The 14,255-nt window shown below is 40.6% G+C and overlaps 1 protein-coding gene across 5 annotated transcripts in view; it reads left to right on the top strand.

Moving 5' to 3' along the window:
* Nucleotides 1-14,255, top strand: part of znf407 (zinc finger protein 407) — a 191,305-nt gene that overhangs the window by 8,546 nt on the left and 168,504 nt on the right. For all 5 annotated transcript variants that reach the window (XR_006370709.1, XM_044117746.1, XM_044117749.1 and 2 more), the window contains exon 4: nucleotides 5,907-6,021. Coding sequence is in view for 4 of the 5 variants with exons in the window: in XM_044117746.1 (XP_043973681.1) it covers nucleotides 5,907-6,021 (115 nt within the window). In the remaining variant the exon portion in view is untranslated. The remainder of the gene's footprint in view (nucleotides 1-5,906; nucleotides 6,022-14,255) is intronic.

Below are 14,255 nucleotides of genomic sequence, written 5' to 3'. Positions count from 1 at the left end.
TCCAGTCAAGGGCACATTAAAGTTTCAAATAAACAGTTTGTTTTGTTTTTGTCCAACAGAGCTGTGGACTTGCTTAGGTGATTAAATCCTCTCTTTTATGTTCGCTTTCTGCTTCAAAGACGAACCTTATTTCTCCTCGTTTTGACAGCATATGTCGGTTGCTATTATTGCAAAATTCCCTCATTACAGTGAATTATTTACCTTTTCACGTGTGGCCATTCATTCTGAGAGTGTTTTCGCGGGGGCCGCGGTGGGGTTCTGCCAGTTTCTGAGCAGGGAGCACGTCCGGATCCTTTTAATTAAGACCTAGTTTTTATTCACTTGATTAATCAGTGAAATCAGGGAACGGTGGTGGGAGGCTGCACACAGATTTGTCAATTTGTCCCTTTAAGGAAACCCGTACACATGGCTTGCGTTTTGCCAATGAGCTGGAATTAGCATTTCGAGCTAAATTGGTCACTTTTTCACCAAAGCGAGCTGTCTGACCTCAGACCGAGGCTTCAAGCAATGCGCACACATGCAAGGCATGGGAGTTAACACACAGGGTGGGATTTGGCTTGCTATTTAGAATTGCTAATAAAAAATAAAAACACCCAATACAATGGGAATTTCTTTGTATGGATATTTTTTAAAAAAGTGGCTCTTAAAAGTATATGCACTCCCATTAATATGTCAGCCCTTTATGTTTTAAAAAAAATCACATGTGCTTTGCCCATAAAGTAAGGGAACTTTTGTTTGGCTTTTTTTTTTTTTTTCCCTTTGTTGAAACAACACCTATAGCTAACACTCCCTAGCTGTTTTTGCCAAAGTGACCAACATGACTATTTTGGCTAAAAAGCAACAAATGCTATTCGAAGATTAGGACGGTGTCCCACAGCAGTGTGTGACCAAGCTGGTGACCAGCATGAGGAGTAGGTGCCACTGTTAGCTCAATAAATAAACTTTTAAATTGAAAACGTGCCTTGTTTCTTGAAACGGCAACGATCCAATCAAACCGAATTCAAAAATGGCCTAATAAATGTGGCACCATTTAAGAGGAAAATAAGCAGGCTTTCCAACAGCATATTTACTGCCATCAAGGATTGTTGGGGCCTGCAGCCATAGGCAAATTGTTCCCATCAATGAACTAGAGTCGTTGAGGTTCATTAGTCTCTTCGCTTTTGTTTTGACAAATTTGTAGCAAAATTTCTGTGACGCAACACAAAGAAAAAGGTGTGCCTCTTTTACACTCGGTTGTTGTAATCACAATCTTACAAAGCCTATATTATTACCATCTACATGTCATGTCTGTATAAATGTTATAGTAGTTTATTTGTCAAAGTTACTGTTATGTGCCACAGTTTATTTTGAATTTTTGTAAAACCATAGCCTGAAAGCTGGATAAAATATATATAGATCTATATATATATGATCTATATACATACACATATATATATATATATATATATATATATATATATATATATATATATATATATATATATATATATATATCTATATATATATAATTTTTTGCTATAAAAAGGGAACATTCAGCTGCAGGGGGAATGAGTTAAAACATGCTACCAGGTTGCATAAAGCGAAGTGGAGGACGGCTTTGCAGTTTACTCGTACAGTCCTCCACATGTCAAAAATATTTCAGGCTCCATTGCATCATTATTTAATTTCCATTGTCATGTTTGTCAGTTGTGGAAGTGCAGTATTAACATACTTCATGTGGTTTTTTATGTTTTTTTTTTACAAAAATGCTGCCACGTTTTTTTTGTTTTGTTTTTTTTTTAAAGTAAAAATTCTCGGCTTTGTGTACAGAAACCTTTCACAGATGCCACGAAACTATATGGCGACACGCTGGCAGAAGTGCTTCTGTGGGTGCACTTTTCACAATCTGGTGCTGACAGGTGAAACGTTTCAATAAAGGATCATGTTTAATATATTTCTGACTTGGTGCCAAAATTTAGATCCACTCATTTCTATGTGTGGGAAGAAAAAAAAAGATATTTGTAAGCTGAAATAATGGAAAGGAAGGCAAAGAGATTGAAATAAACTTTACGCGGGTATCTTGCAATCTCATGTGTCAAAGAGAAATGGAACAAACATGAGCACAAAGTCATTTATTCATGTGAAATTGACATGTTTTTATTCATATTTTCCTCCAAACCTGAAAGCTGAAGGCTACGGCAGAAAGTGTGTGGCATGTAAAAAAAAAAAAAAAAAAAAAAAAAGCTTAAGACATCACGATATGTGAGGTGAAACATTGCATGAGGTTTCTCTCTCCTCTCAGGAAATGAATTAGTCATTCTCTGTCTCTTCTGGGATGTGAAGCAGCCACATTGCCCCTGTGTGGATGGCAATATTAATTTAACATGACACCGCATTGATGGTCAATTTCAGTTTCAGGGAGGCTGTTTAAGTAGAGTGGTGGAGTATTAATGTGATAAGATGTTTGAAGAGGGTTGTGGGGGGTGGAGGCGACGGTACATCCCTCTCTCTCTTTTTCTACTCTGCCATGTTTCATGCTCAGCCAGCCATCTGGACAAATCATCTCCCCACACGCCTCTCTCTCTCTCTCCCTCTCTCTCTCTTCTCAACTTTAGGTTGGATGTGTCTGAAAGTGTGTGAGTGAGAAGGGAAGAAAGGATGATTGTCTCTTTATGTTTTCTCAGTGGCCAATGTGTTTTGGGAACATAAAGCTCGGCTGTGAGGCAGGGCTCTGAAGCTACATGTAGGTGTGATGGTGGGTGTGGTGTGACCCTGTGCGACTGTCTTTTTGTTTTTTATTAGGTGTCGACGGCGGTATTGTTGTGTGTGATTTCTCGGCGTTTGGGTGTGAAGTCTGCAGCTACGATTGGGGCTGTAATAAGTTTTTCCCTGTCTTTATTAGCTCCTGTGTTTATGCCTATGTAAATATGTGTGGTGTACTGCCGAGATATGTGAAATCAAGAGGCTGGCCATGTGCACTCCACCACCTTCCCGCCTCCACACACCCTCTTTCGCTTGTCCCTTGTGTTTATGGACCTTGTTAGCACAAGCTTGCCTTTCAATCTTCGTTACTGGCGTAAAATTCGATGTGTCGTACTTCCAGCTCACAGCAAGTGAACCGTGTATGAACGAATTAGTAATCTACACAAAGTGCTTAATCAAATCAGCAGCTGCCCCTGGAATAAATATTGTAGAACGTCTTGGGATATTTGCTGGCAGAGGGTGAGGGTTTGCTCAAAGATGCATGCGTGGATATCATACCCGGCTGCCACTTGAGAGTGAAGTGTCGCACTGTGTCATGCCAGCCTAAATTCGGCTCAGCCTGCTAACAAATTCTACATTTGACTTCGTCGTACACATATGCTTAATTTATGTTCTTTGGGGAGGCTTTATGAAGTGTAGGTACAAAATAAATTATAATAATAATGGATTTAGGCGTTTTACTTTTTCTAAATATACCAATATTGAGATATGGTGTATTTCCTCAGTTTTCAAATATTTACATTTCACACCATTGCATACAACGGTCATTAATGGATTTGCATAACGGACATCCAGTCAGAACATACCATGTGTTACCTTATTATAGTGTAAAAAAATGCTGCTGAGACAGACATTCTTCCTTGACAGGGCTTTATTAAAACATACAATAATACATAAATCACAAAAATAATAATATGATGAACTACGATTTAAACAGAAATTAAGTGGAAGAAACCATGACTTGTTTACCGGGGTTTTATTCATTCAAATATTATTCACTGTGTAATTAACCTAAAATAAATGATAATTAGGGCTATTTGTAGCTGTACAAATGGCATAGCTCTTATGTATAGGTTTTCATTTTGATACATATAATAGAATAAGAATACCCTACGGTGTTGGAAGATACCTATAGACATGCATCCCACTCATTTACAGATTATTTTTAAGTTCAGCATTTCACTTAAAAGTTCTACATTTATCCACTGTAGACTGCTGGGGGCGATACTGAGCTGGTTTCTGCATTGTGTGCTCAGGTGAAGAAGAAAAAGTGTTCTTCAGCGGAATATCAACGAAGTTCTCGCATCCTTGTTAGAAATATCCTCCGAAATATGAAAACAGCCGAGATGCCTCGTCGCTAAATTTCTTTACAACAACCTTAGTTGTTCTCCTCATGTGAGGTTTGTTTTGTTCATCTGCTGTGCGCGTGGTGCCAGCCTCCGACATAGAGCTTCATTGTCCCCGCCGGCGTGCACAACCAAAGTCTTCACACAGTTCTAGGCGTCACCCAGAGCTTTGTTGCAGGACGGATTAGTTCATTTCACAAATTGTTGAATTGTTTTTATATGAAAATATGGAAAGCTTCACACATTATATTTGGTAAAGAGGACTAGGAAGTTTAAATCAGGCTGGAGTTTTTGTCACCTCTGGGCCAATTCGTCCCGTCACCCATTCATACACACGCATCGCCATTTTGCCCCTCCCCACTTCAATTTCATACACTTGTTCTTAAATAGTTGCATGTCAGTTTGTTTATTTTTGTAGTTCAGTGTATGTAAGATTGTAGTGGCAATCATAAAAATGCCTAAATCTAAAGGTTATGTCCAGTTTCCAATGATTTGGTCTCCATTTAAGAGATATGAGAAATTCAGAGAAGGTAGCATGACTATTTCATAATTGAAAAAGATAGAAATTTATTTCCAAGAGATTGAAAATGTCAATCAGCGGTGCTCAAACCCTTATTAAGAAGAGAAAAATGGGGGATTCTTCTGAAACTAATCAGCCGGGTAGAGCAAGTTTCAGCCACACCAGCTATAGAAATTGTTTAGGATGAAAAGAAACCCCCCAGAAATTAACTTCAAATGTCATACAGGGCTCGCCACTCCAAGCCACTTTAAGATGCACATGAAGAAAGACTGCGCTGGAAGGTCGAGTCACCAGGAAACAGCTGTTTCCACACACCAATGTGACAAGACAAGCCTCAGGAATTGCTGAGGGATGAGACTGAACTTTACGACCATGATTGCTTCAGTTTAAGATGAATCAACAAGGTCTATGATCAACAATGCTACCTCCTACTGTGAAACATGGAAGTGGAGCATTTGAGACCTAAGAAACTACAGCTACATGGGTCAAAATTAACAACAAAGATGGATACTGAAAAAGGATTTGCTTTCAACCTTCGACTGGTTACAGCAGGAGAAACCGAAGGTTCTGGAGGGGCCTTCTCTTTCACGATGCGCTTTTGATCAGAGTCATGTTGGTAGAAAAGCAGAAAAGTTTAAACTCCTCCAGGGCTATGCAAACTTACAAGCACAACTACATATAAATGATAAGCAGTTCCCTGCAGACGCTAACTGAAGGAGATGTTTTTGGAACGTACAGGACTAGTTTCTTGACATCAGACATCCAAATGTATCCCCTCGGATTCACAGAAGGTGACTCTTTTTTTGTAGTATGCTCCCTTTAAGTTGAGCTGGTGGCTGTTCATGCATCACGCAGATAGTGCAGGCATCTGCCCTCACTGCTCTGCGGTTAAATGATGGATGGCGAAGAGAAGCTTTGCCACTCTCTCAAACGCTACCCCGCCCTCCGGACTTATTAATGACAATAATTAGGAGGAAACCTCCCTGTGAAGCCCGCCAGAGTGATTAGTGCTTTAATGATGGAATGGGAGGTAGCGAGTGCACCCAGAATTGATTTACGTATTCGCCCTGACCTTTGGAATCCAATTTACACATCCACAGGCAAAGAAAGAGTCGGTAGGAGATGAAGGAGAGTGACAAGGATAGATAGAGAGTGAAAGAAAAGCTGCTTGGCACTTGAAGTGGGACTCTAGTTTTTATTGGTGCTGAATCAGAGACGTATGTCTTTTTAAAAAAAAAAAATCTTTCGTTATTTTTCTTTTTTTTTTGACTTATTGTTGCATCTGATTTGCTTTGCAGGATCTAAGCCCTTCATGTGTAAAATCTGCAACTTCGCCACTGCTCAGCTGGGAGACGCCCGGAACCACGTGAAGAGGCATCTCGGGATGCGAGAGTACAAATGTGACATTTGTGGGTGAGTGACAAGAGTCGGTTTTCGCGTGGCTAAAACACTTTTCGGTTAGCTTCCTTCCTTCAGAAGCCCTTCACTCAGATGACGGCGATAGTGAATAAACAAGCTTTTACATGCATAAGCAGAAATGTCTCAGGAGGAACTGTGTCCGCAGTAGCTGCCAAAGTGTTGGCCGTTTTGTCAATATGAGATGGAAACAAATCATCAAAAAGCCAGGATTTGTTCGGCGAGCTCTATGAAGTGTGAACTACAAATTATCTGTAGTAGAGCCTGCCTAGATTGTATTTGTCTCAGGTGAATTTAACAGTCAGCGCAGCGTGAGAGAGAAATGGAACCAACAGGCTTATGAATGTCAGAAAATAGTGTTCCTTTAATCCAGAGATGTCCCGATTTGATCACAGGTATTGATTTGGTCCTGATCAGATCTTCGTTAAATGAACTGAAACTGAGACTCTGAAGAAACTCAAGTAATGATAATGTCTGCGAAATATGTTTCGTACATATTTGTTAAAACCGTCACCATGTCAATGACTGTAACATGGACAATCTGAGAAAAGTTTGAGCTCCTCTACCTCCTCCCAGTGCCATCATTACCGTCTGACGAAATGCACCCCTCCCCATCAAAAACAACAATCAGAACCAGGAGGAGGGTCTTATTGCTGTCAATCAAACTTGTGTACGTGGTTCTAAATGAGCTAATAACTAGTCCTTAGGTTAAACATTCAACCCACGGGCTGGTCACATGTGAACTGATTAAATTACATTAAATAGTGAGATCTGTGAAATCTGCTTCAGTTGTGAAAACAAGAAAACAGGAATTCCGAGGTTTCCTCAAAATATGTCAGGAATCTTGTGGAGCGGCTAGCTTTTACTTTAAGCTCATGACATTCGCCGACTGTGTCGTTGTGCTTTTACACGGCACTGATTTAAATGAAGTTTTGAGCTGGGAGTCTTTATCAGCAAATTCCTGTTCTCAAAGAACTCTGAACTGTGCAAGAATAATCCTCCTCCTTGTCATTATTTTAATCTGTTTAAAACTGCCAACGACAGAATTGAACTGATTAAGCTACGAAGTGACACACTTGACATTTTCTATGTCTGTGTGTACTTATTGCTTCATGTCTGAGTATCAGCGGTCCAAAAATAACATGAAAATGCGTTAATAATGTGGGATTCTTTATTATACAAGAAAGGGGAGTGGGGGGAACAATCCTTTGCATCAACTTTCCTCTCAGCATAAGGTGAGAGAGATTATTTAGCCAGCTGTACAAATAATCTTAATTGGAAGTTTATGTAGGTTACCACAAGGCTATAAATACCCAGTAGTTGAGGAGTATGGCTGTTCCGGCGGTACGCCGTACCCCCTGCATGTTGACCATATGTTGTGCTCAGCTCCCTCCATTCCCGTGATAGACCTCCTCACAGCTTTGCCATGTTCAAATAAACGTGTTAAGCTGTTTAACACGCAGCCGGGGAATAGAGTAAATTGTGGGATTTTCAACCGTTTTTTTTCCTGAAGTTTCTGCAGGTGCACGTTCTCTGAGACGTACGCCGCTAACACATACATGTCGAAAGAGAGCCGTTAGTTTCTCTGTGCGATTTATTTTTGTTGTTGTTTTTTTGTGTGTGTGTAAACTGGCATCATTCGGCCAGATTTCTTTTTTATTTACTTATTTATTTTTTTATTTCTGTTCCTCCAAAGTTGAGCAGAGCAAATGTGTTTATTTGCTCCCGCTGATGTTCGCAAACATATTACAGCAGGAGCCAACAAGCTTTGCTTTAAACACAGCATCTCCTTTAATGAGAGGAGAGGCTCATGTTTCACAAGCCCCGAACATCCTCCCCCCCCACCCAACACACACACGCACACCCACACGCCCTAACCACCAGCACACATCTGAAAACCCGTTTCTCCCAAGTGCAGCAAACATGTTGGGCTTTGACCAAGTGTCTCGCTTTACAACGCGCGCACACACACATACATGCGTGTACGACTGGAGCGGTTCTCCAATATGCTCTTAAATGGGACTACTAAATACAACCCCTGGTTTCACAAATCATGCGGCTGTAGGAGCCGCGTGCTGCCAGTGCCAGCCACCGGTGACAAATCGGCCCTGTGTGTGCTTTCAGGACTGACTGATCACCAGGCCATCCCTCGGCTTGACTAAAGAGCAGCAAACACAAAGAAACTCCCAGCAACAACCTCATTAAGGCCAGAGCCATACATACACATAACCCGGACTTGCCTTTTTTTTGTTGTTGTTGTTTTTAAATTTTTTTCATCACCCCAAAACTTTTCACACTTTGATACGTCCCTAATCTGAATGTAAAGCATGGTACTAATGCGTGGCAATGGATCAGGTGTAATGTGTGATGTTATTAGCCGTTTTATTTTTTTGTTTTGGGTGAGGGGGTGACCCAGAAAAAGTGAGATCGTAGTGAAGGGAATTGAGGCGTTTTACTTCAGGAAACGGATGTTTTTTGGGGGGAATTTTTAGGCGTAACCACAATTCATCACGTCAATTAACTCACCACTTTGTTTTTGGACTCCTTTTTTTCCCCATGCAGTGTTGGTTTATGGTTTCATTAATCATTGATAAACCTTTCCTTTGCCTCTATAGCGTTTATCGTCATTTTGTTTCAGCTCCGATCATTTCCTATCCTTTTTCCTGAAGAAGAGGAGGGAAAACAACTACAACAACAAAAAAGATTTCTGCTCTTCCATTGATCGCCACGTTTTCCTTGTTAAACTCCCAGACTGGAGGATTACCTCGCCTCTGACTCTGGCTTCAATGAACGGACGCGCGGCGCCTCGGCTGTCCGCCTCGCTTTAGCAGCTGCCCGCCGCTGCTTTTCTCTTCCCGGGAACCTTGGGGGAGTTGTTGATAGTTAAAGATCATATTGTTTTGGCATTTAATTAAGAAATGCAAATGCAGGGCCAAGACAGATTAGAACCCCTGACCACGCTGCCAATCACAGCTGATTACGGCAGTCAGCGTCCTGCTCGCCATTCACTTCACGGGCATTTGGCTGCCGTCTCGTTGTTTCGTCTGCTTCTTTCTGTTGTAACCTAGGAAAGTATTCATGTCCATTGAACTTTTCCACATATGGAAATATAATTTAAATTCAGTTTTTGGAAGGAAACAGATCAATTTTTAAAATACTGCACAAATAATAATAATAATAATAATAATAATAATAATAATAATAATAATAATAATAATAAAAACAAAACTATGAAGTTTAGCCAAGCTCACTGTCACTCTGGAGGAGATACAGAGTTTCACAGTTGTGGAAAGAAAGAAACACATAGCCTGAAACGAACGGATGGAAAGTTTTGATCTTTCTGTGGAGAAAACGTGGGACTAAATGTTAGGAGGAAGGTGGACGGGAAATGTTAAGCAGAAAGTGTTTGCCTTAATTTTGCATGACAATGATGGCTGTCAAATTGAACTTTTCTAATCTTAATGGCCAATTTCTAAATTCAGATCAGAGCATGCCAAAAATGAATCACAAAAATCAACATATCGCTCCATGTATCGTCTCTCTACTTGGCTTTTTTTATGCAGCTAGACAGAACCCTAACCCTGCAGTACTGATTAAAAGTGCGCTACAAAAAAAAAAAACTAAGTCATACCAAGTACTTTTGATGTAGTTTTATGGTGCAAATATCTCAAAATAAGACAAAACCTAGCAAGATACAGGTGTTTGTTTTCAATCAATAATTCCTTATTGAAACTCAAGTACCTCATATTTCTTTGATAATACATTTTTCCCATGTTAGATGTAAAATAACCTGCCAGTTGAATTTATACTTCTCTCATCAATATTATGGAATCACTGACTTAAAACAAGCTGCTGTATCTTGCTGAAAAGTCACTTGGAAGTCAGTTTTGCCGTGATTCAAGTTTACTAAAACATTTGCACTAGAAACTAAAAAAGTACTTGGTGAGATTTAGTTTTTTTGTGATGTGAAAAATAAAGCAAATCTACTTGTAAGTTATAGTTCAGACAACAGGATCCGGGTACATGCTCATTTTTGAAACACCTGAAAGTCGTAGTTATCAATGTAAAAAATAACAGTGATAATTATTATTTATCACTGTAAGCAGTGATAAATAATAATGTCCTACATATATATCTGTAACTATTATTAAAGATAGAGATATCTCTAGATATCTGTAGAGATATTTATGATCTCTACAGCGAAATCATAAATGTAGAGGTGGTACATTGACCTATCATATATTGTAAAGATAACCACATACTGTGTGATGATGCGAGTCTCTTTAGAAGTGGAGCAAACGAGTGGAAAAGCATCAAAAAGCAGAGCGGCAGGAAGGAACCGTCTTGTACTGAGTCTCTGCAGAGGCCAGCTACTACTGGGTGTTGCACGGATATCATCGCACCTGAATATTAAACCTATCCAGGAGAAAGTCTGAGGCTTTCAGTACTCCCGGGAAGCACTACAACAGAATGGTTTTGAACGACACTGATTCATGTGTTCAAATGGCCCAGTCAAAGTCTCAAGCTTAACTCTAGCTGAGAATCTGAGGCAAAATGTGAATACTGTTGCTTACAAATGCTCCGTCTAACCTGACTGAGCTTATGTTGTAAGCTGTTGGAGAGAAACCCCATGAGGCTTGCGCCTGTGTTAACTCTGGGAAAGCAAAGGTGTGTGAATACTTTCCCAAGGCCCCGAATGCGCCCGCTGTCCTACATATCTATCTGCTTACTTTTGTTTTTCTTTCTGAAAAGCCTTATTTGTCTTAATTTGCCTATAAAGAATTCTTTAGATCTAAAAAACCAGCAGAAAAACACAAATTGGCTGTTAGCATGCAAGATCAGATTCTTCAAATTTAATTGGTTAAGAGAAAAAGAAAAAGGATGGCAGAATCTTGCGTTTCCTCCTGGTGTTTTTTTTTTTTGTCCACAGTGGGGCTTGGCTACTTAATGAGCCTCCTCTTCCTCTCCTCCATCATCTGGCAGAAAGGCCGTGGATTCAGCACTTCCAGCTCCCGCTCTCTTGTCCTCCCTAAAGATGCAGCGGACGTCCAGTGCTGTTGTAAGTGTTAAATTATGGATAAACAGTCTAAATGCTTTGAAGCATTGGTTTAATATCTCGGCTCAGGCCCCGGTAGCGGGAGCAGCATCCGCCGCGGACGCCGATTGTCCTCATGTGGATCGGCGTTTTATGATTATGGGTCACGAATCCCCCCCTCCTCCTCCTCCTCCTCCTCCTCTCTACTCTCCCCTTTCCCCGAGTGTCAATTGAGAAATTTGAACAACTGTTTAAAACCAACATCTTTCTGCCAACACACACAAAAAAAAAGTTTCCCCCAAGCCGCAAAAAAAAGTTTTGTTCCTCTCCCTCTCCTTAACTTGTTGTTGCAGAGTGTATATATATATATATATATATATATATATATATATATATATATATATATATATATATATATATATAGACACACACACACATGTAGGGGTGATTTCATGTGTGTGTGATTTGACTGTTAACGGGCCGGGGCCGGCTCGTGTCAGGGGTTTTTTATGTCGTGCGAGATTGTCTGGTTTGTTCCCAGAATAGCCCATCAGTTCCGCCCTGCGTGGCTCATCCGCTTGTAATGTGCCTTAATGCCCGGGCCCATATGAGGAGCGTGAGGCCCCGGCGGTGACAGCGGAGGAGCATCTTAGCTGGCTGCTTATCCAGAGAAAGCCGTCACTTAACTCAGCCCCTCTATTGTCTGTCCACACACCCTCTCCGTCTCCTCCGCCGCCCCCACCCGACGTGATTCTCTATAATCCTCAAACAGATTCTGGTTAGAAGTCCCTGAGAACTATTTTTATGTTTTTTTTTTTCTTCCTTCCTTCTTTCCTCCTATTAAAACATTAATGGCTGTTGCAGATGAAGAGAGGGATCCCTATGAGGATGATTATAATGTCACTCCGCTGATCTCCTGCCGCCCCGAAATAATTGTACATCATCGCTTCATAACGTGTCAGAGGGACACGTTGGTGGCGTGCAATTAAAACCGCAGAATATAATACAGCAAATTACGGGCTGTCAGGCCTACGAACAACACACTCGGTATTTGAGTTACACTTAATCATCACGTACATTAGTGATTTCACTAAGATCCCTTCAGCTCCTTCCCCCCCCTCACCACCAGCGCTCCTCCCTCCGCTCATGCAGCAGGACTGTGAAAGGAGCTGCTGCTTGCAGGCTGCTGAGGGATGGTGGAGTGATACCCCGGCTATGCGTTTATGTTGCTGGTAGAGCTTTTTAAAGAGTCGCCCAAAGTTGGTTCCCGTGATCTATAACATCTTCCGCACGCTTATAAACAGAGTTCCAGCTGTTTATAAGCTGGAACTGTGGAATTGTGGAGGGTGGCGGAGCAAGCAGTTACTCACAGTCTGTCAGAAGTTTAAATTGGGGTAGATAAAATAAAATGAAAAATGTGCAAACGCAGCTTTTACAAGACTTCTGGAAACGTGTAGAGTTTGATATATATATATATATAATGTATCATTTTAACTTTTATATAACCAGGAAAGTTGATTGAGAATTTTTTTAACAACCTATTCAGTACATACTAAAACATCATACTTTATTATACAAAAATGAGGAAACTAAGATACCAAACATGCAGTGAAATACCGTTTTACCGTTCTGTAGCTTTTGAACCTCCCTTGCTGTGTCTTGTATACAGATAATTAAACAAACCTTTTTACCTTTTACTCCTTACACAACTGTCTGTAAAAGACATAGAGTCTGGAAAAGTGTGAACATTTAGTCAGCATCCTGTAATAAAGATGCATGACAGTTCTTCAAATAAATAAATCATCTTACGCTAAGTTTAAAAGAACATCAAGCTTTGACTGGAGAACATTTATTCACTTGAGGAAACGTCTGCCTTTAAGAAAATGCTGAGAAAGAAAGACAGAGAGATTTATATTTACTTTTTCTTTAGATCATAATTGTTAGACTTTAAATTAGTGATCAAAACAATAGGGGGTTTAGACCAAATTCACCAATGTGGGGTCAAAAAAAAAAACAAGGCAACATTTTATCATTTAATATATTAATTGAGCCAAAGACAAAAACTGTGATCCTATCTCAAGACAGCTGAAACTCCTTGAAAACATTCAAGGAGTTAAAAATTAAAAACCTTAATTTTGAATTTTGTTAAAGTAAAACTGTGATGGTAAAAAGGAAATCTGTCCAAGGAACCTACTGGTCACATTTTTGGTGCTAGAGCTTCTTTATTGTTTCTTTAGTTGCATATTGTGCAAAAACCTCCTTCGCCCTCCCCCGCCTGTTGCTGCGAGCAGCCTGTCCGCTGTGCATAGAGGCAAAAACGCAAATTCTGAACTTTTCCCTCAGTCTCTGCTTTAAGACTTTTCCCATGTAGCAAAGAAGCATGGCTCAGCTAACAGAAGAGTTCCAGCAAGCACTTTTTTAAAGCTATTATTGTTTTGAAACATACGCTTGAAGCAAGCTGTAAAAATTAGCATGTGCATGAGTCTAATAAGCAGCTGCTTTCAGAAGAACCAATGCCGCATTCTGTGTAAAAACAACTTTTGCTGCTAGAACAATTGCAAAATTGAGTTGGCGTCTACTTTCCATGCTCGTTTAGGTCTCCTAGTGATAATTGTGGAGGGTGGCGGAGCACGCAGTAACTCGCAATCTGTCAAAAGTTTAAATGGGGGTAGATAAAATTAAAAAATACGCAAACGCAACTTTTACAAGAATTTCCCATTTATTTGCTTGATCCATCTCCTGTAATTTCTCTTCCTCAGACGCAGCACCTGGCACTTCCTGTCAGGAAGACAAATTAACGCTCGCAACCTCCGAGACTTTAAGAGTCTCTGCGCTGGAGACGCGGTCCTTGTCAGTCAGCGCGGACCACCCTTCGCCAAAATAAACACATTTTGCTCTAATGCGTTTAACTAAATCTAGTGTGCCATTATGGGAAATGAAAGAAGTAACGCCGAAAGGTCATTTGGAAAATAATGCAGAGAGGCTGGTCTGGAAAGGTTAAGTATGTGACGGAGCAGCTCTGATGATAACGAGGGCTGCGCGTACGGCTCGGAGAGCTGTGCGTTCTGGTTTGACTCGGCGCCGCGATCGCTCTTTATGACCGAGACAGCTTTACAGCCCGTTCCCCCCTCCGCAACCACCACCACCACCCCTCCACCCTCCAACCACCACCACCACCACCATAACACGATAAAGC

Source organism: Gambusia affinis, linkage group LG05, assembly GCF_019740435.1.
Source record: "Gambusia affinis linkage group LG05, SWU_Gaff_1.0, whole genome shotgun sequence".
NCBI classification, from domain to species: Eukaryota; Metazoa; Chordata; class Actinopteri; order Cyprinodontiformes; family Poeciliidae; genus Gambusia; species Gambusia affinis.
Note: the sequence above shows the minus strand (reverse complement) of the source record. Positions and strands in the feature narration are given on the sequence as shown.